At 45.9% G+C, this 26,745-nt stretch overlaps 3 protein-coding genes across 9 annotated transcripts in view; 2 read left to right on the top strand and 1 right to left on the bottom strand.

The window, feature by feature from the left end:
• The first annotated feature begins 678 nt into the window (after window positions 1–678).
• On the top strand, window positions 679–4,431 carry alg11 (ALG11 alpha-1,2-mannosyltransferase). Its single transcript, XM_074627351.1, has 5 exons — window positions 679–822; window positions 2,181–2,402; window positions 2,558–2,929; window positions 3,043–3,608; window positions 3,693–4,431. Exons 1-5 carry the CDS (start codon window positions 776–778, stop codon window positions 3,974–3,976), a joined length of 1,491 nt encoding a protein of 496 aa, XP_074483452.1. The 5' UTR covers window positions 679–775; the 3' UTR covers window positions 3,977–4,431.
• A 323-nt stretch (window positions 4,432–4,754) lies between these two features.
• On the top strand, window positions 4,755–6,535 carry spp2 (secreted phosphoprotein 2). Of its 2 annotated transcripts, XM_074627352.1 has the most exons (7): window positions 4,755–4,913; window positions 4,980–5,107; window positions 5,233–5,355; window positions 5,552–5,622; window positions 5,718–5,825; window positions 6,035–6,083; window positions 6,248–6,535. In XM_074627352.1, the coding sequence occupies exons 1-7, from the start codon at window positions 4,868–4,870 to the stop codon at window positions 6,506–6,508; spliced, it is 786 nt and encodes a 261-aa protein (XP_074483453.1). In that variant the 5' UTR covers window positions 4,755–4,867; the 3' UTR covers window positions 6,509–6,535. The 2 variants fall into 2 exon arrangements, with proteins under 2 accessions (XP_074483453.1, XP_074483454.1); XM_074627353.1 differs by lacking the exon at window positions 5,552–5,622 and having other exon boundaries at window positions 6,248–6,438.
• Window positions 6,536–6,717: 182 nt separating this feature from the next.
• raph1b (Ras association (RalGDS/AF-6) and pleckstrin homology domains 1b) overlaps window positions 6,718–26,745 on the bottom strand; it is a 41,188-nt gene continuing 21,160 nt past the window's right edge. For 2 of the 6 annotated variants that reach the window (XM_074627344.1, XM_074627343.1), the window contains 16 exons: window positions 23,631–23,750; window positions 23,173–23,278; window positions 22,859–23,053; window positions 22,308–22,729; window positions 21,679–21,750; window positions 21,008–21,082; window positions 16,548–16,625; window positions 14,402–14,561; window positions 13,988–14,109; window positions 13,634–13,699; window positions 13,412–13,555; window positions 12,748–12,858; window positions 12,099–12,197; window positions 11,885–12,005; window positions 11,611–11,747; window positions 6,718–11,529 (listed from right to left, as the gene is read on the bottom strand). In XM_074627344.1, coding sequence (XP_074483445.1) covers window positions 8,518–11,529; window positions 11,611–11,747; window positions 11,885–12,005; window positions 12,099–12,197; window positions 12,748–12,858; window positions 13,412–13,555; window positions 13,634–13,699; window positions 13,988–14,109; window positions 14,402–14,561; window positions 16,548–16,625; window positions 21,008–21,082; window positions 21,679–21,750; window positions 22,308–22,729; window positions 22,859–23,053; window positions 23,173–23,278; window positions 23,631–23,750 — 5,040 coding nt within the window. In that variant the 3' untranslated portion in view covers window positions 6,718–8,517. Of the gene's footprint in view, window positions 11,530–11,610; window positions 11,748–11,884; window positions 12,006–12,098; window positions 12,198–12,747; window positions 12,859–13,411; window positions 13,556–13,633; window positions 13,700–13,987; window positions 14,110–14,401; window positions 14,562–16,547; window positions 16,626–16,883; window positions 17,307–21,007; window positions 21,083–21,678; window positions 21,751–22,307; window positions 22,730–22,858; window positions 23,054–23,172; window positions 23,279–23,630; window positions 23,751–26,745 lie in introns of those variants that run through there. The other 4 variants (XM_074627346.1, XM_074627345.1, XM_074627347.1 and 1 more) reach the window with 4 other exon arrangements.

The following is a 26,745-nucleotide window of genomic DNA, read 5'->3' as shown; positions in this document are numbered from 1 at the left end:
TCACTTCCCTGACTGGAGCAGATTCAAAAGCAAGCACACACTACGTACACAACACAGTTTAGATCAAGTGACCCTTAAAAAGACTTTTATAAAACTTTGGTCCACCAAGATTTGTGTGACTGATCTATGTATTTGGCTACATGCAGTTCTTATCTTATCTTATCTTAACCCTCCTGTTGTCTTCCCGTCGACCATGCAACTTTTGTCTTCCTGGGTCAAAATTGACCTGGTCTGGTTTGACTGTTTTTAAAGCATACATTATAAATTATCACCCAATTCTGTATTACACCTTTTTGGCCAACTTCATTCCAACTCATTACCACAAGTTTTACACTTTTTTTTAAAATGCATGGTCAATAAACCTAATTTAAATGAAATTAAACCTAATTTTTTAGGAAAAAATGCAGAAATTATGAATTATTTGGAGTATTGGAGTAAAAATGTTTAATGACAGTGTGACAGTGTTTTTTTTTGCAAAGACCATAAGGGAACCATCCATGTAATTTGGGGGAAATTAGGTGAAAGACATCCATATTTATGATATAATGAAGTTTGAAAACGTGTCAAATTTGACTCGAAGACAACAGGAGGGATAAATTAATGCAAGCTGCAATATGACTCTTCATCAATACAAGCTGGTAAACAGTGTGTGCAGTACCACCTCCTCGCCGCTGGGTGGCGCCACCTAAATATAACAATTGGACAAACAACAGGAAGAGGAAGAGGAGAGGGACAACCTGGAGGCTGATGTGTTGTTAAGTTTCTCTTTGGCAAGATGTCAGGCCACGATCAGCTAGTCCTCTGTTTGTGTGAATTAACAAGGTAAGATATGAAACTAGCTTTAAAAACAAAGTGTTTATTTAAATGTCAACATGTTAATATCTTGTTTATGTAACTAGCTGCTATACAAGCTGCTGCTCTGCTGGTAGCTTTAGTAACAACAGACACTGCTACTGCTACAGTCTGACACTGTTTCAGGTTATTTAGCAATCATGTGTTGGTTGTTATCTTTAGATTCACATTTTTGTAGTTTGTTTAACGTTACTACTACTAGCATTACCATGAACAAGCTCTTTATTAACTCACTCACATGTAGGCAGCCCTTTGCTCCTTATAGTCACACAGTACAGGCTGTAGTCTAGCTACATATGGTAGTCTATATAACTATATGTAGCATTATTCCTTTAAACATGAGCTTATTATGACTTATACAATGCCCTATGTCACAACAATGTTCCTATAATTCTCCCACAGCTTGGTTACACCTAGGCTTTTGCTGTATTTGTTGGCCTTTACTCTTTTAGGGTCACAGTCTTTAATCATAAGGGTATTTATAAATATAGGCTTTAATATAGATAGATAGATAGATAGTTACTTTATTGATCCTGAGGGAAATTCAAGTTTCCAGCATCACAGTTCCATAGTGCAAAAACATGTTAGTAAAAAGGCACAAGTAAGTAGTACAAAAAAATATAGCAGATATAAAAATACAAGGAGATGAATAAAACTGTTATAACTGAATATAGTGCAGGGTAACAGCTGTGATATACGACAATTAAAACAAGTGAATATAGTTTCAGTTTCAAGTTTATTTGTCATATGCATTTAAAAGTACAGTGTACAGTGAAATGCATTTTACCCTGGCTCTCTCTCAGCCCTTAAAATCTATAAATAGTACAGTTGATAAATACCACAATAAATAAGACAATACCTAAGAATAAAATTATAAAACATCCATAAAACAATCCACAGCTCTGCATTCATTTAGTGCTACTGTTCAGTAGTCTGACCGCCTGAGGGTAAAAACTGTCTCTGAGTGTGCAGAGAGTGCAGAAGAGACTGTTAAAAACTGAATATAGTGTAGGTTATCAGCTGTGATACAGGACTATTAAAGCAAGTGAATATAGTGCAGAAGAGACTGTTAAAAGTGAGTATAGTGCATTATTATCTGTCCTGCACACCGTCCTCCTTCGTCCCCCTATGACTCTGGTACAGGCTTATGCAAAGTCTAAGAAGACAAATCTGTGCACATCTTTAAAAAGCATCTGTTTCCTTTCATTTTGTGAGTTCATTCTACTATCTTTTATATATTCTCTCTCCTTTTATTTATTTTGAAAAGTGCAATAAATAAGAACACCTTGCTTGCTAATAACTCAGTGTGTTGTGTCTCTGTGTTTCAGGTTGCTATGGAAGTTGCTGCTGCCCCTGGTGTTTCTGTGCGTGCTGCTGATCGCCGTCCTGGTCCTGCTGGTGCTGGCGGTGCGCTTCTGGCTTCAGAGCAGCAGGAACGCTCGGCGGGCGAGGGACGGCCGTCCCACGGTGGCCTTCTTCCACCCCTACTGCAATGCTGGTGGTGGGGGAGAGAGGGTGCTCTGGTGTGCTATCAGGGCACTGCAGAGCAGGTAAAGCTGATGTTTTCTAGCTAGAAAAGTCACTGAATCAGACCTGAGTAGAAAGGGAATATGAGTCAGGAATACATCCAAAACAAGGTGTAGCATAGGTAATGTTTAATGGCATCAAAATACCTTCTGCTTAAAGTTAACCCACATCTGCACAGGTACGCGGACATCAACTTTGTGGTGTACACGGGGGACCTGGGTGCGACGGGCCAGCAGATCCTGGATGGGGCGCGACGTCGTTTCAACATCGTGCTCCCCCGCCCGGTTCAGTTTGTGTTCCTGAGGCACCGGCTGCTCGTGGAGCCCGGCCTGTTTCCTCACTTCACCCTGCTGGGACAGAGTGTGGGCTCCATCTTTCTGGGATGGGAGGCGCTGACGGAGTTTGTCCCTGACCTTTACATCGACTCCATGGGCTACGCCTTCACCCTGCCCTTGTTCCGCTACCTGGGAGGCTGCAGCGTGGGGAGTTACGTCCACTACCCCACCATCAGCACTGACATGCTGTCTGTAGTGAGAGAGAGGAACCCCAGGTAATCACTGTGTCTTTACCGAAGACAATTGTGTCACAAAGCAAAGTTAGTAGCTAATGGGATTCATAACTAAAACGTGCTGCTTGCTAACCCCTCAAATAATGATGTCCTAGGTTCAACAACCCAGACTACGTCACCAACAGTCTGTTCCTGAGTGCCTTCAAGGTGGTCTACTACTGCTTGCTCGCCCTGCTCTACGGCATGGCCGGCTCCTGCAGCGACCTCATCATGGTCAACTCCTCCTGGACCCTCGATCACATCCTGTCACTGTGGCGCGCCCCCAACCGCACCAGCGTGGTCTACCCACCCTGCGACGTCAGCGCGTTCCTGGATGTCCCGCTGGAGGAGGACGGGGACAAGAAGTGCCACTCCATCGTTTCCATCGGGCAGTTCAGGCCGGAGAAGGACCACCGGCTGCAGATCAGAGCTTTCAAGAAGGTGTTAGACAGGAGGAGGGCGGGACCGGGGGGCAGGGAGGCGCTGAAGCTGGTTCTGATCGGTGGATGCAGGAACCAGGAAGACGACGATAGGGTGCTCATGCTGAGGGGGCTGTGCCAGGAGCTGGGTGTGGCCGACAGGGTGGAGTTTAAACTGAACGTACCCTTTGAGGAGCTGAAGAGAGAGCTGGGAGAAGCCACCATCGGACTGCATACCATGTGGAACGAACACTTTGGAATAGGTAATTAATCTGTCTAAGGTTATGTTTAGATTGTCTAATTTAATTTCCATGATATTAAAAGTGCATCTTCTCTCTTCTTCTTAGGCATTGTGGAGTGTATGGCAGCAGGGAAGGTCATTCTGGCGCACAAGTCCGGCGGTCCCAAGCTGGACATCGTGGTACCGTTCGAGGGAGGCCAGACAGGCTTCCTGGCCGATGACGAGGACGGTTACGCGGAGGCCGTAGAGAGGATCCTGGCGCTCCCGCCCGCCAGCCGGCTGCAGATCAGACGCAACGCACGCCAGTCCGTGGCTCGCTTCTCAGATCAGGAGTTTGAAGCCTGCTTCCTCGCCGCCATGGAGCCTCTGATGGGAACACTGGAACGATGAGAAGGACTCATTCTTTGTGTGTGCATGTACAGTTAACGTGGTAGTGGCTGTTTGACACTTTGAGCACCTTTTACTTTGATGCACTTAGAGCTGCATTTACACTGTAGGACTGGTGAGAAAATCTGATCCAGCTACAGAAAACTATAGTTCTGTTAAGAGTTTCATTTGTAAATACTAGATTATCCTGTAAAATGACAGTTCGAGCTCTTATCTCATTTGTACAGGACGTATTCCTTTGTCAGTAGTGTCAGTTTAATTAAAAAAGAGATGTATTATATTTCGTGTAAACGGCTGAAGGGGAACACATTTTTCTTTTTAGAGACATCTGATTAATGCGCTGGAAAAATGTAACGGGGAACATATTTATTGGTTACAAGAGCTAGAATTCTCTACATGCCCAAAATGTGAAGTATTTTTGATATTGATGATGAATGTAATAAAGATATGATAAAGGATTGGTGTAGTTTTTCAACTGATTGATTCATTGTTCTGGTCTATAAAATGTCTTGAATGAAATTTCATTTTCTAGGCACATTGTATTTATTGATTTAAACTAATTAGAATACTTAATAAATAGGTCTAAAGACCCTTAAGAACTTAACTCCTCAATAAGTCAGATTTGAGTTTACATTAGGGGGTTTAGAAAGTCGTCTGATCTGAATTCTTATCACGGTGCTCTTTATTTCAGGGCATCACCGCGGGATCAATAGTGCTGAACAAAGGTCAACAGCTATTGCGTGAAGGAAGCGGGACAGACAGCAGGGGAGGGAGTGTTTTTTAAGGGGTTATGGAGGGTAAGAGGCGGCGCATAGGGGTGAGAGGACAAACGCTGAACATATTTAGAGGGACGTAAATGAAGAACTGAGACACTTTGGTGCGGTGCTAGAAAATATGAAGATATACGTGCTTCTCTTGACCCTGGCTCTGGGATGCTCAGGTGAGTGGTGCTCTCTATATTGATCACACATACTGTAAGTAGACTGACTTTCTCCACATCTTGCAGGAGTCCCGCTGTACAACTCTGAGCTGGAGTCTATGGCAGACAGGGGGCTTGGAGCAGCTCTGGCTGAGGTCAACTCTGCGTATGCTGTCGGTCATCTTTACCGGGTAACTCGGGGCTCTGTCTCACGGGTGAGTCTGCAGCGTCTATACCCATTTTCCATTTTTTTGCAAGTAGTAATAGCTGCATTGGATTTTATTTACGGTGTAGCAGTAGTACTTGGGGATTATGACACATATCACATGATGTATGCCAGGTTATTCCCGTGGGCCTGAACACCGTTGACCTGCTGATGGTGTTTGGCATCAAAGAGACGGAGTGTGTGAAGACTTCCAGAAGCAACCCCCAGACATGTGCCTTCAGACCTGGCTTCTTTGTGGTGAGACATTTTAATGTCATCAGGGGGTGAAAGGTTTAGTTTGGTGCCACATAAATGGACTAAAACATGTTAAAACTCAGCATTAATACTCTTCTGCAAACTACCACTTATCAGTTAAATAATAAATAGAATCAGTGTTGATTGTTTAATAATTAACTGTACCTGTACACCACTCTTGTGAATGCTTCATATCTAGATTCTGGGTAGGACACATGTTGACAGACTGATGCAGCCCACTGTTTACATTGGCATGAATTTACCAGGACAGTGAGTTCACATCTGTTCTGATGCAGTGGGACGCTGACTTGATATTTGCATTATACCGAATTTTAAAAATACCATCCTCTCTCTCTTCACTTCAGCCATCCCTCTCCTGCTCCAGTCGGGTTCGGATGTCGGCCGCCTCCACCCAGGTGGTGTCTCTCAGATGCGGCCGCGACGCCTCGAGCTCCAGCTCCTCCAGCGAGGAGGTGAGGACACAGACAGAGGGGAGAATAGCAGTGCTGTCATTTACACTTTATTTTCTAATTTCTCAAGCTCATTTTCCATCTTTTTGATGGGAAAAAGCACCAAAAAGTTAAAAATGACATTAATTTGGAAGGTTTTGCATTGAATTAATACAGCAAACTAACTTAACTATATAGTGCATGTAAATAATATCAAGGCTTTGATTCCACAGATGTTTTCAAGAGGGAGACACCAGTTCAACATCCCATTTGCAAACAGAGGTAAACTAACTATTGATGGTACAGAAACAGTTACTTAAGTGTTTCAACCAAGATTATGATGTTTCTTTACATATTCACAGGGCTTGCCTTCAGTACTTCAATATACACTCACCAGTGTGATATTCAATGCATGTAACTAACCAACTAAAGCTGTCTTTCAACAGCACCGGCTCCTCCTCCAACTCATCCACCTCCTCCTCCTCCACCCGTCCAGCCTGGTCTCTTCCTCCAAAGCCAGACGGCAGAGGTCCCGCACAGAGGCGACACTTTCAACAACTACCTGGTGTGAAAGTTCAGCATTTAGTTGCTGTTTAGAAGACAAACTTGAATTAAAAAAAACTGCATTTGCACATCATGATTTTTGTCCTTTTTTATGCTATTTAATTGATTCATCACTTTTTGGATTCAGGGTTCAATCCCCATAATTAAAATGATTCTATTTGGCTCCTAAATGCTGTTTTATTATCTTAGTGTTGGACCGGATAAGACCACTAGAGGGAGTCTAAGGTTCACTGACAAACAAATACTACTTGGACTGTGACATCATGGTGCTTTAATGCATTACTTTAAGTGAATTCCCCAGCTACACCTTCCTTATCCAAATCACTTGAACAAACGAGGAGACAGATTGAGGTCTGGTTTGAACATTTATATTGTGATTTTTCAGTTTATATGCAGGAGGACACATCTGCAACCATTTTTCTTCATTTCACTTGGCCCCACATGTTCACATCAGCACATCAATAACTTACATACTGTACTGTAGCAAACATCCTGTTTAAAGACAATGATATTCAGTTATAAGAAACGGCACGCTTGCGCTCCGAGCGGGGCGATCGAACCGCCGCGGGCCGAGCAGGACAAAAAGATGTTGGGGCTCGTGTGGGAAATCTTCATGACACTTCAAGCACACATTTCCACACTGAAGCCAATTTAAAACCAGTTTAAACGGGTCTGAAATATTAATGATATGTCATCCTGGCACACGAAGGACATTGTTGGTGATGAGTTCCTTTAAAGGACACGACTAGCACCCCTAAAAAATGAAGGCATCGCTGCTTGAAATGAAAACCCTTCATGATCCACTTTTAACGATAGACGAGCAACATTCAGTCTAATGCCAGTTATGATTTAACGCTTTGTACATTAACCAGACATCTTTTTCAACGGGGGTCACCTTGTGTGGGTAAGATGGAGTATACTTCACATGACTGAATCCAACCTGTACATTCGACTTCGTGAATTGCGAGACCATGTGACTTTAGAAGGCGGCGGGGGGGGGGGGCCAACAGTAACGGAGTAGCAGCTGCAACTGTACAGGTACAAACTGAAGGATAAAGGTCCAAGAATCAAGCCAACGCACGGGGAACTCACACAGTCCAACGAAGATACACCGTCTCAGGCCTCCTCCTCCATTTACAGTCCATTAAATTAAAAAAAAAAAACTTTTTTTTTTTGTTCCAGTTGCACAGTTCAGACTTTGCTGAACATTTGGAAGAAATCTCCTTTCTGCTTTTGACCTCTGTGCAAGACTTTGGGGATAAGGCTTCCTTCTGATTTGTGGTGAAAGTCTAGAAATGTTTGGGACGACAGATTTTAACGTTTTTTTTGCTGAGTCACTGCCTTCATGTGTCGATTACACCTTCCCATATACATTCGTTTTGTTCCTCTCTAGACTTTATTGACCATCTATTAAAAGACAGACTCATAAAAACAAAAAAAAAATCCTTCCATTTATCGATCATTAAATAATTTTTTATATAAAAGCAAACCGTCCCCGCTCCACGAAGGCCTTTCTCTAATGGTTAACTACTTCACCGCCATATAATCGTACACACATGCATGCACACAATGCATGTATGCATATCCAGTTTCTCTTCTTTCGCTCATGCACACACACACCGGAACAGCTTTGTGTTTTACAGCTCGTTCGTACATGAAGTCCATGCAGTACCAAAGCAGAAAGATTTTTTTTTTCTCCAGTACGTGGCACAAACGTATGGCAAAGAAGCGGATAACATGGTTTTGGCTCAGACCTGGATCCAGTAATATTTGCACAGCTCTTTATTAGTGTTTATTTAAATGTGCTTGGTGTACCAGATGGGTGGGGTTTACCATACAGGGCAGTACAATAGTCTTCCAGAGAGTTTAGACGATCACAGAAACCGTTTCTGTGGCGTCAAACTTACCTGCTCCAGTCTTAATTGTCCCGGTAATGTAAACCCCACTGATCCAGAATGCCAAGCATGTTAAAAAACAATAATTAGCAAACACGAATTGACCATGGTCTGGTTGGGGTTTTAGTATATACACAGTATCATTGTGATCCCAGAAGGAATTCAGGAATTCGCTCCCATTTCACTAATGAATGTTCACTTCCATATATTCTCTCATTGTCTATTCATCCATCTTTATAGTGTCCCGATCGCCAAGTTCAACACTCTCCAGTAAGTTTGGTGGCGTCCCCCCGTTTAGGCGGTGCAGGCGGGGGTCCCCGTCGTAGTGTTGCATAGCCTGAGATGTTTCCCGACATGTAGCCGCCGTTTCCTCCGTTGCTTTGCTTTCCTTGGTCCAGGAGCAGCTCGGGGGGCGGCGGAGGCAGCGCCATGTCGTCCATTGTTCCCGCGGGTTCCAACTTGCCCGAGAGGCCGGCCGAGTTGAGAGAACCTTGGCGACCCACTGACTTTCGCTTCAGTGTCCGGTGGAGATCATCCAGGAAATTGGGCGTGCCTGAGCTGCCCTTTGGGGAGGTGGGTGCAGGCGGTGAGAGCGGAGGCGGCTCCGGGGTGGCGTTACTACGCCGCCCGAGTGTTGGTGGAGGAGTCTTTTTCAGTGAGCTCTTCCCCCATGTCGAGTTGCTGACGAGGGAGACGGGCGGAGGAGGAGGGGGAGCCTGGGGCTGGGGGTTGACCACGGCTACCCTAGGAGGTCCTCCGCTATGGGCGTCACCACCAGGAGGTGGAGGAGGAGGGAAGAGCTCAGAGGCCGGCGGAGGAGGTGGGAAGTAGGCGCAATCAGGTGGTGGACAAGGGAAGTCGCCACCCGTTTGCTTTACCTGGCTCACTTTGGCCTGGAGCGCCAAGGGCAGGTTGGCCAGGTTGAGTTTGCCTGGTTTCGGCGGAGCAGGGGGTCCAGTTGGAGGGTCCTTGGAAGGGGATCTGGTGGAGGAGGACGCGGGACACGGGGAAGAAGGAGGGCCGCTGTTCTGGGGAGCAAACTTGCTGAGCAAGTTCCTCCTGGATTCCTCGTAGGAGGCGTTGAACTTGATGCTGGAGGCCCTCTGCGGGGTGGGAGGGGCTTTCTTGCCTCCGAAATTAGAGGATCCAGAGGGTGACCTCCTCAAGGGGGAGCCCAGGTTTCCAGGAGGGAGGGGAGGAGGAGGTGGAGTCGGGCCTGTGATGGGGGCTGGGGGAGGTGGTGGAGGAGGAGGTGGAGTCGGGCCTGTGACTGGGGCTGGGGGAGGTGGTGGAGGAGGAGGAGGTGGAGTCGGGCCTGTGACGGGGGCTGGGGGAGGTGGTGGAGGAGGAGGAGGAGGCGCAGGTGTAGGAGCGGGGAAGCCGACGTTGCTGTCTGGCGGAGGAGGGGGGAACTCTGGAGACTGCAGCTGTTGGACACCCCCGGGCTGCCACCTTGGTTTGGTCTTGACTGCAGGTGGGGAGAGGGGGGCTTTGGGGCTCTCCGTGTGATTGGCTGCTTTGGATGAAGCTCCCGGAAACTGACTCGCTAGTTGTTTCACCAACGACATGGTCGGAGCGGCTCCCGTGCAGATGGGCGCTTGTTTAGACAGGCTGTGCTGCTTGGGGAGAGTCGGAGGCGGGTGGCCGGAGATGTGGCTCGCCTGGAGGCTGAACTGCTTCTTGAAGGGTGCAGGTGGAGGGGGTGGTGGTGGCGGTGGGGTCGGGCCACTCAGGGCAGCGGGAGGTGGGGCGGGAGGAAACGGGGAGACGGGTGACACGGGTTTGGGGGCAGTATGAGGGACAAACCCTGGGGTGAAGGTTTTGGGTGGTGCTGGTGGCGGTGCAGGAGGAGGTGGGAACTGGGCTGGCACTGGGGACTGCTGGGGAGGAGGAGGAGGTGGCGGCGGAGGTGGCGGCGGAGGAGGTGGGGGCGGTGGAGCGGGTGCAGGCGGCGGGGACTCCTCAAGGTCTCCGTTTGGAGAGAGGAGGTCGCGTGGCGGGCTGGGAAACCTTTCCTTCAGTGTGTGCTTCAGCCCGTTGGGGTAAAGAGGCTGGCTCATGGGAGCCGGTGCGGGAGGTGCTGGCGGGGGAGACGGAGGGGGAGGAAATGATAATCCATTGGTCTGTGGCGCAGGTGGAGGTGCGGCTGGGGGCGGAGGAATGAAGGCAGGCGGAGCAGCTGGGCTGTGGGGGCCCAGCCTCAACACAGCCATGGCTGACCCTGGCGTCGGCATGGACGGCGGAGGCGGAGGAGGAGGGGGAGGCGGGACATTAGTCCTTGCCGCAATGTGGTTCACATTGGGTTTGACGGGTGCTGCGAGCGGCGTCGCACCCATGGGTAGAACCTGATGACCTATCGCGTGGAGGTGACTGGGCAACCTGTTGTGATTGGCCGACTGGGAGGCCATCTGGTTCTGCAGCCTGGTGATGGTGCTGAACTTGTACATGAGTGGAGCCGGCGAGTGATGCGACACGATCTGAACTGGGGGTGGGGGAGGAGGCGGAGGAGGCGGAGGAGGAGGAGGAGGTGGGGGTGAAGGAGCCAGCTGTTGCTGCTGCTGCTGCTGCTGCTGCTGTGGGGGCATGTGGTTGTAGCTGCTGATGGTCGGTGGCTGCTGCGGCGGCTGCGGCGGCTGCGGAGACTGCGGTGACTGCTGAGGGCGCTGAGAGTACTGAGGTGGCGGCTGCTGCTGCGGGGCTTGTTGAGGGGACTGATGCTGAGGAGGAAGGTACTGGGGTGGCGGCTGTTGGGCTTGTTGAGGAGACTGATGCTGGGGAGGCAGGTACTGGGGTGGCGGCTGTTGGGCTTGTTGAGGAGACTGATGCTGAGGAGGCAGGTACTGGGGTGGCGGCTGCGGCTGCAGGGCTTGTTGAGGAGACTGATGCTGGGGAGGCAGGTACTGCGGTGGCGGCTGTTGGGCTTGTTGAGGAGACTGATGCTGGGGAGGCAGGTACTGCGGTGGCGGCTGTTGGGCTTGTTGAGGAGACTGATGCTGGGGAGGCAGGTACTGGGTTGGCGGCTGCGCGGCTTGTTGAGGAGACTGATGCTGCGGAGGCAGGTGCTGGGGAGGCAGGTGCTGGTGTTGTTGCTGGGTCGGTGTCTGGGGGTGCTGATGCTGCGGTGGGTGCTGTTGGTGGGGCTGAGGTTGAGGTTGCGGCTGGGGAGGAGGCGTCAGGGCTGGGTGATCAGCTGAATGCTGGCTGTGATGCCGGTGACTGTGGGAAGCGTGCGGCAGCGTGGCCCCTCTCGACGTCTCCATTCTCATATGCTAAAAAAGAGACTGCGTGTTAGCTCAGTGACGAGAATGACATTATTCTATAACAGATAAGCCCACATTTTAAGCCCATACCTTGGAGCTTTCCTCGATCTGGGTGCCTCTCTTCCAGGCCTCGGAGAAAATGGAGCTCACCACGCTCTGGGACCGGCCATGAGAGGAGCCCGTGTCCACTCCACTGTCTGAATGGCCTGAGTGATTAGACTGGGACTCTGCAAGCACACACAAATGACAGTAAGACTTTCTGAGAGAAGTGTATTCTTCGTAGAGCAAAATGATGATGTATAATCAGTATGAAATTATTTAGGAGCTCTATTTGACATCTATTCCACTGGTGAATTAAACTGACCAGGTATGCTGGCGGAGCTGGAGCCTGATCGGATGCTGGAGGTAGAGAGAGAGGACCAATCGTAGGCCGCCTCTGTCCTCTTCATGGCTTCCTGGTAGTTCACATATAGTTGCTTGCCGTACTAAACACAAACACACAATGGGATGTAATTAATCAACATCATTTCTCTAAGAAGTGTCAAAGAACTATTTTTTTCTTTTTTGCAGAAACACACCTTGGCGATGCGAATACCATTCACCCATTGGTGCAGGGTCCTGACGTCGTCACAGCACAGATACTTGATGTACTGCGACTTCTTCTGGATTTGTGGATGCTGCAGAAAGAAGGAAACATGTATTCTATTACACCGATGTCTCACATGTCCACTGAAAAATGTCTTTTGGCTTTAAAGCATGTAGCATCTCATGATGTAATAACTGAAAACTGCGAGAGGAAACGTGATACACATGCAAGACTGAGTTCTTGATTTTATGAATTGTTCTTTTTCTTTATGATCTCATTATTACTTGACGCTTTGGCAATATTGTCCTTGTTGCATTCATGTCAATAAAGCATACTGAATTGAATTAAATTGAATTAAAAACAATTAATAACACTTTATGTACTTGTTACATGGCAATCAAATCAAATTAAACAATTCTTATTGGCTTGTTTGGAAGCATTTTGCAGAGCTTTTACATCTCTAGGGGACCATAGGATTTATTTCACATGTTCACACACACACACGCTATTGTAAATCTGTACATTGGAGGAGAAATTCACACTCTGTCACGTGTTAACGTGTTACATATCCGTGGATACGATTCCATGACACTGACAAAATGCCTCCACTCAGAAGGAAGATATAGGGGACAGGGCTTCACCTTCAGGGCCAGGCAGTAGTCAGTAGGAGCCTTGTACTTGCTGCGGTAGTCCTGGCCGTAATACACGTTAACATGGTCCAGCTGCAGGAAGCACACCAGATCTCTGGATGCCTGCGGAGAGGGAGACAGAGGAGGATGGATTGATTTGGAAAAGGGTCTGAGACTGAGTGAACTGAGACGGTTTGGACCGACTAGATGTTTAAAAACAACGCAAAAGTCTTAATTACATATTAATAGTCTAAAAGTATTTTTGGAGCACATGCTGTTTCTATGCTTGAGTGAATTCGCTCTAAATGGGCTTTAAATAATTATGCTAAGAGGATCCCACTGTAGTCAAAGTGTGCATGTTACACAGATCTAAATTTAATATAAAGTGTTTTATTCAAGCGGGCGCTATAATGTTTTGTAGGACTCAACCTACTTTGTAGCTCACAAGGTTGTAGAATTTAAATAAAGGCAACAAAATGATAATTGTAGAAAGTAGTGCAGCTACTGGTGGACAGTGCTAAAAATAGAGCACATGTGTTTCTGTTGTGTTCAAAGTGATCAGGCACTACAGCAACAGGAAATACCACAGAGCATGAATCTGGTTCTCATAACACATTTCTGTTCTCCATCTTCATTTTTGTCTGAGCCCCGGCGACCCATCCCAAGTCTCACTGACCTTGGCTTTGCCTTTGGGGACGTAGTAGATCCCCGAAGCCCTGAGGAGGAAGTAGCGCTTCTTCCACGACTTCTTCCCGTCCTCCTTCAGCCACAGGATGCCCTCGATCTCCGGCACCGACACCGAGCCGCCGCAGAAACACTCCTGAACAAAAAAAAAAAGTTTACCTTCGATCCTCCCCGCTGTGTAAAAAAACACATTTGTGCTTGTGTATGATCTCACCTCTAATAACGCCTCCTTATTCCTGTCAGCCATTTCCGATGTCTCCTTCCGCCCCAGCAAATAGTTCTGGGGATGATTGAGAGGAACAGTGAAGAGAAGGCAGGGGCGGCTCACCTCGTCTTATGTTAAATAAATTATTCACCTTTACTCGCTTTAAAGCTTTGACCTACTTCCGACTCTCCTACACAAACACACTCCCTTGTTCACTCCCTGGCTCTCTGGGCCGTGCCGGCACTCAGCATGCATAAACAATGTGTTTGTGTGTACAGCATATGCTGTCAGCGTTTAAACGCTGGATGCGGATTGAGAAGATGATCTGACCCCCCGTCTCCCTGCAGTGTAATGGACAGTCACCTGAGGGTTCTTGAAGAGAGCGTATTTCTCGATGCGTTCGATGAACATGAGCTTGTTGTGGCTGTCGCGGGTCCAGTTTAATAGATTCTCCACCAGGTTCTCATGATCCTCAAAGATACGCTCTGAGAGAGGGAGGAAAGAGGAGAGGGAGCAATGAAGATGCAAGATATGCATTTTTTTTTTGCTGACACTCCAAATGTGCTTTTAATTACATCCCTCCAGGGATTTGTTTTTTGGGTGGAGCACAACCTTTAACTGTAAACCTGACGATTAGCCCGAGGTCGCAAACAGTGACTATTTTTAGATCATATAATTATAATACAGTGCATGTACCGTTAGTGCCCCCACCCATATGCAAACAGACTAAAGCAAACCGATGTTTATTTGACTCAGGTGTGGCGACTCTTCTCTTACCCATCTGTAGCTCAGTGATGGTTTCCACTAGAGACCAGTCAGGGCTGTAGCCACAGTGGGACTTATCCAGCAGGCTGTCCAGCACCTGCCTGACCGTCTGCCGCTCGTCCACCATCATGGTCTTGGAGCTCTCGTCGGACATGTGGACCCGGATCACCAGCTGAGGAAGACGAGGAGAAAGGAGTGATTTTTCTGAAGATCCACTTGTTGTTTACCATAAAGGTGCTACTGATAACATTGATAACTTTCAGCCACTAGATGTCGCATTCTGCCTACCCCGTTGCATTAAATTTACTTCACAACAAGTCGATAAATAAATAAAATAAAATAAATAAAATAAATGAAATAAATGAAATAAATAAAATAAATACAATAAATAAAATAAATACAATTTGGAGCCTGGCAAAATTTTGAAAATGATTAATTCACAATCATAATATATTTTTTTTAGGAAAAGCCATACTTTTATTCTGCACCTTTCTAAAGGCTCTGTAGATTTATTATTTAAAAAAATAATATTTGTCTACATAACAATGATATTAATAAAACCTTCAATGCTAAAAGTTAAGACAAAAGAGACACCAATATAATCCCTATGTAAGCACTTCAGCATAATAAAGCACATGGCGTCATTATTTCCAGTTAGTCTTAAATTAGTGCTTTTAATTATATGGATTATTTCAATCAAATGTAAAATCAATCTTTCTTCATGACGCATGTAGGTTTATTTTTTTTTTTTTATTACCATTTTAGGCTTCCAACCATGTATTCATACACTCAACAACAATCTTTTATTCTATATTGTCCAACATATTCAGTCCCTTTTGTTTTGAAGAATATATACAGGAATCTCTCGGTTATTATTATCTCTTATCACTTTAGCAAGAAGCTCGACCAAAGGAGCAATAACCCTCAAAGTTCACGTTTCCATAAAGGCAATTTGCAATCCATTAATTTTATGTGAATATACTTCAAGGCACAGTCCATCTGAAATTAAGCCACATAATGTCTGGATGAAATGTGATCATGTGCTTGTTTCAAATACTTCAAACTACTTATGGGGTCACAATGTCGCATATACAACCCGCTAAAGACAAAAATCCAATAATCTGAAAGTTTCGCATCCATCGGCGACCAAAAGCGAGCTTAAACTAATCTGAACGAGACAAATCCAGCCTCACACACAATCGCAGCCTACATAAGACTTGGTCCTGGGGTGAGAAACCAAATAAAGCCCTCAATTCCTTGACCTCCTGTTTGTCTCCCTCCCACCGGGAACCCTGACATCCAATCAGTAGGTGGGTACAGTTGATTGAAGGGAGGCTTGGACCAATGAGAATGCTGCGAGAGAGCTGTGAGACTAAGACGTGGGGAGTCTGACCTACATTTCTCACAGGAGGGACCCCTAAAAACCCCTCTAGTCTGGCAGAAAAATCAAAGTTAAATCAAACCGAAAGTCTTCAATGGAACCTTTTTATTCAAATGCAATCAAACCGCTTCAATGTCATGAATCCAAAATATAGTAAATGATGAGATCTAGCTGGCTGTGTAGACTGCTGACAACTGCATGACTAATAATTCATCACATCGCAGCGTTCCCAAGGTTTTCTTTATGTGCCGGCTGTACCAGCACTCTTTATCTTGTCATATTGTATTCAGAGTGAAGAGTAGCCCTGTTCGCTGAAACACTGTTGGGTCTCAACTATTCATGGCATCTAAAAGGACACCATTCTGTTGCTCTCATTCACAGAGACAGTTCATTCACTGGCGGAAACACTGGTTAGAAAATGGCCTGACTGTGGAGTCCCTATACGGACATCCCAATGGAGACATGCACACGCCATGGTGCTTGTTTTGGTTGGACGTGGTAAATGAGATTGTGTAGAATGTGTCTGCATTGTCTCGCAGCGCTCTTTCTGATGTCTTGCTCCCCTACCCGGCAGACACACACACATAATCAAACACTGCATTGACCTATTTTTCTCTGCGCTTCGCTGCCTTCGCCGTGAATGAAGTTCACAAAGAAAAAACGCAGAGTGCGGTAGAATATGACGAGACAGCGATTATTACATAAATCAGAAGGAGTCTTTTAAAAATGAATCTGTAAGCGAGAGAGTGTGTGTACAAAGGAAAGAGGTGGACGTACCTTTTTGACCTGTGCCTCCTTGATTTTTTCCAGGGCGACTCGGATCTTCTCCGCCTTCAATTTGGCAGCTTGCTCCTCCTAGATGGACACACAGGAGCATGGTTAACACATTATTTAAAACACGTAAACAGGGTTTCTGATTTCACAGCCTTGCCTCATCCTCTTCCCCCCACCGTCTTTCACTATTCCTCTGGCAGGAACAAGACATCATGCACACACAACTTCATTAAATAGTAAGCAGCCGTCTAAACCATTTAAACGCCAAAGCTTCGGGCATGATGGCGCATGGTGTCATGTGCAAAACCCAGTTTTTTTCCATGCTTTGGGTTTGCTTACCTGCCCCCTCCAGCAAGATGCCATCACCTCCATTCCGCAGGTTGTGTACGCTTCCACGTGTTTTGATTTTTACTTGTGTGTGAATATTTGATCACAGCGATGCTATATTGCTGACATTGGTCCGGTGTTCCCTCAAATATGGCGCTGCATTTTGCCGTCTATGGTTCCATGTTGGATTCATATGGAGCTGCAGTGTTTTTTTTCCTTTGATCTCGCTATACAGCAGCAGAAGGGGAAACAATAGTAGAAGATCCCCGAAGGGCGAGAGGCTGCGGATGAGTGTAGGATCAGCTCGGAAAAGCCTCTATGTCCTCCACTCAAAGATGCAATGATCTCCAGCAAAGATCATATTCAGATCTCAAGGGCAAAAAATGGAAAAGATATCCGGATTCGTCCATAATTAATGAAAAAAAAAAAGACAAAAAGGATGTCTTTCTCAGTTGTATTTTTTTTTTTTAGCGTATAAAAAGTTATTCCACGATGATCCTCAGTGGGTGAAATTCAGCCGTGCATCTTCCATCACTCAGAAGCTGTCTGTGCTGAGCAGAGATTTCAGTGACAGCACAGGTTCACTGACATGCACATGTGCGCCCGAGATGAACACAACTTGACTAAAACCCCAAACGAGACAGCAGGGAGGACGACGCCCCTCCCCCTTCTACCATCCAACTCTCTCTTCCTGCTTCCTCCCCTCTCTCCATCACCCTCTCTCTCTCTCTCTCTCTCTGTATAGCAGATGCAGGGGTTTGGGAGCGTGCCCAATCAATGGAGCATAATCCCCATAAAACTAGTAGAATGAGGGGGTCAGCCAACCAGCGAGCCCCTACTGCAAGACCTTCTAGCCAATCAGGACGAGCGGGGGAGACCGTGACCGGGCGCTGGCCCCGGAGCTAAACCACAGTGACAACGACGGAGAGTGGAATTTGGGTGAATGAGAAGCCGAGGTGCTGAATATTTGAAGTCTTGTGTGTATACACAGGCGTGTAACAACGCCCGCCAAGCCTCTTATCTCAAGTACCCCCCCCTCCACGTTGACCCAGACTTCCTTTTCCACATTAACGCCAACACTATGTTTGGCCAACACATAGTGGCAGGCTTTTTAAGTCAGCGTGAGTAAGAGAAACGGCGAGAGAAGAGGTCACGGGGGTTGTGCAGATTACAGGCCAGAGTCAATCTGAGTCACACTGTCGGTTTAGCCCCATAATTGTTGGCGTAACTCCCTCTCCCCCTCCTTTATTTCCCCTCTCCACATGACACCTCCACCCTGCTTTTTATTAGACATTAATCTGATTCCTATTCCACAGGCGTTTTCCCCTTTCCACTTTCACACTCAGCCACACCAGAGCCAATTTTTAAAAAGGCTCTTCTGCCTAGCCTGGAAAAAATATATCTTGGCACCCTCTCCCTTTGATGTCTCTCCACTCTCTCTCTCTCTCTGCTTGTTCCCAAACAGCCCACGCTCATTCACTATTCTGATTTGCGGGGCGAGGAGACGGGAGTGAATTTGTGAGCCGGGGCGATCGCGGCTCCCATTCTCTCTGGTGGAAAAGTGTAACACTAACACGTAAACTCCCTCGCAGCCTTTACGCCGCCGGCAATCTATCCTCCTCTTTAAAACCAGTCAAATGCTTTTCTGCATACGCGGACAGACTGAGAGCATGATACGCCACAAACCTACAGCACTGAATCAATTCCGTTGTTTTGTAATTGAAAGAGAAAAAGCAACTCCAAAGATTGTGGCTGTAAAAAATTGTTGTGTGGATATTACTGTGAGTCCGCCAGCTTCACTCTTGGCACCCATTATATTCAAATAAATGGAAATAAATTAAAGGGTTTTTGGAGAGAAATCTGCAAATCAATGCCAATGACCACTAATGGAGATCTTTCAGTTTGCTCTTACATGAATAGCACAAGGCTGTCTTTTGTTTTGATGTCTTTAAAAAGACTTTTAAAGTCCTGAAAATAATAAAAAATCACTCTCCAGAGTTTTCCACAAATATAAGATTAGCATCATTTGAGGTTTGTCTCATATCCAGTGAAAGCTCTTGGTATATTACATCTCAATAGGAATCGTCTACCTCTCCTGGAGTCGCCTGCTTTGCACTTGGCTGTGTGTCGTGCAGCGACGGCAGCGTAAATCACAATCAACGGCGGCCAACTTTGAACCACAAATCTGCACACATCTGATCGGCATAAGCTTTGCACGGGAGCCAAGGGCTGCAACCAATACAGTACATTCCCTGCGAAACGCTGACTGCTGCCAAGAGGTTTACAGTAAAACAGAGTGATGAGAGAGTTGGGAACTGAGAAGGGCCGACACATGATGGATAAACAGATGTGAGAGATACTGTAAACGGCGGAGCACGGAGGGTTCTCGTTCCAAATGATTCTTCCTATAGTCAAACTCCTCACTGCTCAGACACACGTACTGTATTTGTATGAACATTGGGCCTCATTCACCAATATCTTCCTAACTTTTTTCTTAAAAAGAAAAGTCTACGTCAGAGTCATGACGAGTTCTTAAACGGCAGAATTGTCCGTACCGGTGTTCTTATAATGAATAAATCCTATTTCCTCGAAAGCTTAAGGTTTGTTCCTGTTGATCTAATTAGCAGGAGCGGAGCACCAGACCAAAGTTTATAATATATGGTAATCGGCAAATCAATAATCAAGTCAAAATGATGATAAATGAGTGCATAAAAATGTATTTCTAGGTGTTATAATTGATCATAAATGATGTTGAAAACTACATATTTAGTAGCGTCAGTAAAAAGATGCATGGGATGCTATTATTTGCTCAGTGTTGAAGTGTTAGTGCGTATTTATTTTAATAATGCTTTGTAAAATAATGAAATAATTATTAAAAATTGCACAAATATGATTGTAATTTGAATCCTATATTATAAAAATGTAGATCTATGTATAAAAAGAGACTTACAAATGCTTTTGAAAACATTTGATTTGGAAAACAAATTGCAATTACTCCCACTTCTTTGTATTTGTTTGTTTTGTTTGAACTTTACTATTACACTTTACACTGTATATTTTTATATGTGAAAAGTTTTGAACACTAATATCTAAAATGTACAGGTGCTGTTTGTCATATTAATATTATTACCTATTGTATGTTCTTTGGGTGTGGTTTTTATATAAGCCATTATAGGTTTCTACAACACCGTCACACATATTTTTACATTCCTGTCATGTGAATTGTATTTTACTGTCTTTTTATATGTGTGAAACAAATAAACAAAACAAACAGATTGGAAGAAAACGCAATTCTTTTGCACAAACATATCAGCACTCAAATGTGCGTAAGTGTACTCTTACCTAAGATCAAATCCCAAATACGAAAACATCGGTGAAGAAGAAATTTCTTGTTAAGAACGGTTGGTGAACGAGGCCCATTGTTAAGTTCTTGCATGTTTCCAAAGTAAGGTACTTTATATGTCTTGTTTTATCCGACCAACCAGTCAAAAACCCAAAGATATTCAATTTCTGATATAAAAACAAAGAGAAGCAGCAAATCCTCACAATAAACAGTCGGAGTTTGACTGATTAAATGACTTAGACGATGACTCATTTTCCGTTGACTGACTAATCGATTAATCGTTGTGGCTCTAATGGTATCATTTCATAAATCAAAAGCCAGCATCATAGAGAAAAACAGAGGGAAAATGAAGGAAAAGATTGCATGCCAGTGAAAGATAAGTGTGGAAGCAAGTAGGACAAAACAATCAAGTGTATTCAATCCATAAGCACGGTGTAGTATAAGCATGGTAAATGCAAAAGGGGAAAATCCACACACTCTTAGATGTTTGAATATTTTCATTACTTGGGATATGGTCTTGTAATTTATTTTTTGGCTCAACATTTCTGATCCTGATGGAAACAGTGAGATAGCTTTTTTCCAGTTGAGAAAAGCTGACATCCACTTTTTGTTTATTGTTATCTCTCCCTCTTTTTTTAATTAAGTCAAATAAAAAAATAGTTGGTCTGATTTCAAGCAGTTGTTGGATTTTTCCAAGACATGCAAAGCAGAAGAGAGGAGCAGTGAAGACACACACACACACACACACACGAGAGAGAGAGAAACCGAAGAAGCGAGTATAAGAGGCGGTCACCTTGGTCAGGAGGTGAGAAGGCTTTCCTGCTATGCTTTTCAGAATGAGCGAGGTTTCTCGGTCCAGATAGGAGTGCTTGGGTGAAGACAGGATAAAACAGGAGCAGACAAAATATAGAAAAGTCAGTGCCAGATGATTCTTGGGAGGGTTTTATTAATCGCAGGGTGTTTTGATCTTTTTTTTTTTTTTTTTTAATAAAAGAAGCGTGGAAGCGAGAGAAGGTTTTTCCATAAATGGAGCGCTCAGCAGTTGTGGTTGTCATTAGCTGCAGCTGTGGGTAAAGAAGCAACGATTGTGAGAAGGAGATATGTACAGAGCAAAAACATGACACTGCAATAGATTTGAGTGTGTGAAGTGAAAGTATACTTTGCATTCTGGCTATAAAACCTACAGCTATAATCACAAACATCCCTCTTTCACACACTAGAGATGTCCCGAATACCAGTTTTTGAGCCCTACCATACACACGTTTTACACTTATAGTTAAATGTGCATGCATTACACATAAAACCAACGTCTGCAGCTAGAAATGATTCTGATATTCAGTCAATTAAACTGTATCTGTTGGTGGAAAAATAACATTTCAACATGTGATCACCTGCAGCCTTACAAGGGCCTACAACACATGCATGCACACATGCAAGCTCACACACACTTACACACACACTTACAGTGGCCCGATCCACTTCACCCTCTCGTGAGGTGAAGTCAAGCTGCCGTCTGGGCCGTCGCAGTGTGACATGCTGGGAATATCAGGAGGTGCAGGCAAGGTGTGTGTGGATAGAGACCACAGATATAGGAAGGGATGGAAACACAGATAATGTGATGACATGCAAGGGGGGACAGGGGACATGCATGAAATCGTGATAACATGTTTTCTTCTGAACTGAAATCCTCTCCTCCTTTCTCTAGCTTTTACCCCTAAATATACACATCCGTTTTAGTATAGTAGCTCAGGTCTTTGTTTCTGTAAGTTAAACTCCTTTGAGACTTTAGTTAGAGAGCTTAGTGAGTGAGCAAAGGAATTCAGAAATGGTAGATGTTAACATTGTAATCCACGCTTAAGGGAGCCTTATAGGAGATTACAATGCATTCATTAACACGCCGTCCAATGCACAATACACGCCGTATTGCGGATTGACTCTCCATACATCATGCTGTGTGGTTAAACATGCAGGATCAGGGCTTACCTTTACCATCACATGTGGAAATGTACACGCTGTGGCTCACACACACTTTCTCATTAGCTGATAATCCTATGTCTAGTGTGTTTCTGTGTGTGTTTCAGAGTTAGTCGTACCTCTGTGCTGGTTTGGTTCTGTCCTTGTGAGCTCGGGCTGCCTTCTGCTTCTCCGCCCGCCATCACTTTATCAATGTCCAGGGAGTCCATGCTGGACGCTGAGGCACACGCTGAATTTACACTGGACCGCTGGGACGGAGCCTCCTGCTCGCTGACGGCGCCCACCGAGCCCGTCCTCCTGTGCTGGCCGCCGCCGGACGACCCCGACGAGGGCCGCCGCAGCGTGGTGGAGGAGAAAGAAGAGGAGGACGAGGAGGAAGAGGAGGAGGTCTGACGCGCCGCTTCGTCCATGCTGAGGGAGGCCTTCTCCAGCTGGGAGGTGATGTCGTCCAGGGAGATGTTGGAGGCCGCGGGGCGGGCGTTGACGCTGCCGCCTCGCACTGTGTTGGCCGGCGATGCGCGGGTACTGCTACTGGCGCTTCCTGTTGGGGAGTTTAAACACAGCTCAGATGAAAGCGGTCATGCATTGTAGATTTGGAGTATATTATTTTATTGCTGTTAAAATACTACATGAAGCACCGTCATAAATGCACATTATTGAGCAGGACTACCTCCGCTGCTTCCCCCTCCGCTGGTGCCTGGGTGTTTGGTGCTGGCACTGCGCCCCCCAGGGCCCCGCTGCTGGCCTTTGCTCTGGCCGCGAGGCGCCGAGTTTGGTTTGGAGATGGTATTGAGCTCCTGCTCGATGGAGCACAGGTCAGCCATCAGGGCGTCCAGGTCCACTGTGTCGCCCTGGTTCAACGCCTCTGCAGGGAGCCAAGATGAAGGACGGAGGAAGATGGGGGGAGGGGGTTCATGATTTAATTTCTGTTTTTGGATCTGTGCTGTTATTATACCGATCTGGATCAGATGAGTGAGGTCTCACCGTTTATGTTGTACATTGAGAAGCGGTAGGAGAAGTTGGCCATGTTGGTCTCCTGCCTGAGAGGAGGCTTCTGCAGCGGTTTCTGAGGCCTGCCGTCATCCAGACTCTACAGAGCACACACACAAATAAGCAAAACATGAGGTGCACATATGCAAAAACCACACATGCACTCTGACATCAGAGTCAAAGCACAGGATCTAAGCAACCCTGTCTGCCTGCTAGTGTAGTCACACACACACACACACACACACACACACACACACATAAACCTGCACAAACACACAATACAAAGTGGTGGTGGGAGGGGAGTTGCTAGGATACAGTAAAGGGAGACGGGATTAGCAGTGTTAAGGTTGCCATGGATACAGCCTTTCTCTCTGCTCTTCTACCTGTGTATCTATGTAACCAACCACTCTCTCTCTATTTGTGTTTGTGTGTGTGTGTGTGTGTGTGTTAACCTGTGTAAGCTTGTCCAGCTCCCCGAGCCAAGCCCCAAACATCTTGTCCAGGTCCTGGTCCTCCTTATCGCTGTCCTCCTCGGCTCCGTGGTCCAACTCGTCGTCTGATACCTGCTCCATCTACACACAGGAACAGAGGAAAGCAAAAAAAAAAAGGAGAAACTGTCACACATGTACACACATTATCAGATCACACCCACATAGCAGGAATGATCTAAAGGAGGAGGGAGGGAAAAAAACAAAAAAACAGCTCAGCTCATGCCAACCTCACTGACTGTTACCATGACAACCGCTCACGGACCCCTAGCGGGCACCCTGTGCAGTCTAATGGGTGGAAATGTCCTGTAGCGTTCTTGTGTGCCGTTTCACCACGGACACACCCAACACCTCTACTCCCAGCTAAGGACCCGAAAGACAAGACAAGACAGGAGGAGACATCAAATAGCGCCTAAATTGACGTGCCGAGCGCTTTTGGGATCTATAAACCTGCAGTGAATCACTACACACCAGTGGTGCGCCTGTGGAGAAGATATCAATCAAACCACACTTAACAACACTAGCAGGTGCTATTAATGGCTATGTGGGCCAGTAGTGAGTGAAGGGAGGCGCAGCTTTGTGAGAGGCCCAGCTGTCAAAGGTGATGGCAGAGCTCCCTCTACCGGACACCAAGGGAAGTGGTGCGACTACAAAACATGCAGCTGGTTGACTCATAATCCAGTAATGCAACAGAAACATCTAAAAGCATCTTATAGATAGCCTTCTAGTATTGAGTTAGAGTGGCCTGAATACAAGTGACAACTACCCAACCCTTTTCAGTATCTACACAAGGACACCTTTCAGTAGACAGAATCAAAATATGGAAATCAAGGAGACATAGCCTGGCAGATAAGACCTCAAGAACGGTGCACAAATGAGTCCTACATGTGTGTTGACGTCCTTCATATCACTTCTAGGTCAGCTGGGCAGTCAAACTGTTTAGACAGTCTGATATTACCCAACCTGGGGAATGAATATGAACACCAATGAATGCCAACATACATTGAAGAAGAATGTAATCTGCCAGTAGGATTGTCATTTTTCTTTTCTTTATTATTTCAATAATTCCTTTGAACGTATCTTATATCTTAATTTAGTCATTATTATGTAGTTAAAGTATATTTGATATAAGGATAGGTTCATTATCAGTATCATTTACATATTTTTTCTATAATAATTTTAGTTCCCCTTAAGAGTGCCTATGTCTTGGTACAGTCCAGTCCCCCAATACAGTCCAATCAGTTGGAATAGTCCCGGGTAATCCCATTGATGTTTTCAGGGGGTGTCACTGCCTCCCGTTTACCACGCTGCGCGGTGACAGTCACTAGTCGGGACTGTACCAAACCGGGATTAACCCCTCCGACGACCCCTGTTCTTTTCATCCAGCAAAAAATGTGTATGCTTATTGTATATATGTGTGTGTTTGTGGTTACACCGAGTACTTGAGAGCAATCTGAAAAGTCATGCTTTGTTGTTAGAAGGTGATAAAAACCACGCTTCTGCGTTTGTCAAAGCAAACTGGAATATGATAGCGACGCCGTTGATAATCGGTCAGCTGAACACACATAACAGGAGGTTGAGGGGGCGCTTGTTTTACATCAGAGGCGGCCACATTCCAGACGGCACACATGTTCTGCTCCTTAAAGTCACTGTATGCAGTGCACATATTAAATATAATCTCCCATCCGAAGCCTTTGTGTCGCCACAGCTGGTATTACAAGCCAGAGCTGCCACTGCTGCATGTGTGTGTGTGTGTGAGAGAGCTCATTACAGTGTTGATGATGGATAGTTTCCTGTTTTGTCACGCATATCAAACACATGAGGAACTTGTCATCTTGTCGGGAAAGATGGAGTCTTAAGTATGTAAACAAGTCCACCAACTGTGTGTGTGTGTGTGTGTGAAATTACATCCATGCACTCATGAACGCGTGTGGGAGTCAGGACAGGAAATGGCCAGGATGTGCAGGATTCCTAATTTCCCCCATGGTCTGTTTCTTGGCAGGAAACTCCAGCTGTCCTTCGGTTTATAATCCGTGCCACTTACTGGGGACGGGAGGGGACCGCGTCCTTTAGGATCAGCCAGAAAATTACAAAAGTATGCCATACCACCACCAAAGAATCATTTGTCTATGTGGCTACCCCCCCACATTTGGTCACAGACATATCTATCCGGGGATTCCCCAGTATGAAAGGAGTTGAGGCATGACATCATGGCTGGCTGGAAGGCAGACAGGAAGAGGAAATGGCTATAATCAAATGAGCTTAGGTGCACTGCTTTCATATGTAAATACACAAGAAATGAGTCCAACTGCAGGACACTTTTACCAGCTGTGTTTAAACAAGCCCATGGGCCTAGGTGCACATTCAATGAGACTGCATGAAGAATAAAAACTGCACAAAAAAAAACTAAAAAGGATGCACACAAAAAAACGAAAGAGCACTTTGAGCTCTGCAGCTGTCATTCTAATGGAATCACAGCCTCGGCTGCAGACGATGCTGCAGGTTTAAGTGAATTACCACCTGAGGCCCTGCTTTTAAGCTTATGGAGCATGACCTGAGAGAGACACAGGGATGGGAGGAAGCCATGTGTGTGTGTGTGTGTGCCATCATCGCAAACCAAACAACAGCCATGGCCTTCCCCCCCCCCTGATCCCGCACGGCCTCGCTCTCTTGTCTGAGCATGACCAGCACTCATGTGTCTCCTGTGACCGCCGGGGTGGCTCAGAGGTCCAGGGTGAAAGGTCAAAGGTCAAAAGGTCTACCCAGTGGAGTCTCTCTTTTTGCAGCCGTTTTCCCCCCCCCGAACACATGCAGTTCCCGCTGATGCTGCAGTGCCGGAAAAAAAGGCTAGGTGAGGAGTGAAGGGAAGATGAAAAAGTGTGTTCGGGGAAAACGGATCGCTCTAAATCTTAGAGAAAAGCACGGCAAAGCATCCGGTGCTGAGGAGGATGAAGAGCTGATGGAGGAGGAGGAGGAGGAAGAGGAGGACATGTCTATCTTTAGACTAAGTCGTATCATATCAGAGTGTGTCAAGAGGATTGGAAAAGGGAGCGGTATGAAGACTAGATGTTAAGTTGCT

This window comes from Sebastes fasciatus, chromosome 24, assembly GCF_043250625.1.
Source record: "Sebastes fasciatus isolate fSebFas1 chromosome 24, fSebFas1.pri, whole genome shotgun sequence".
NCBI classification, from domain to species: Eukaryota; Metazoa; Chordata; class Actinopteri; order Perciformes; family Sebastidae; genus Sebastes; species Sebastes fasciatus.
This window is presented reverse-complemented; position numbering and strand designations above follow the sequence as displayed.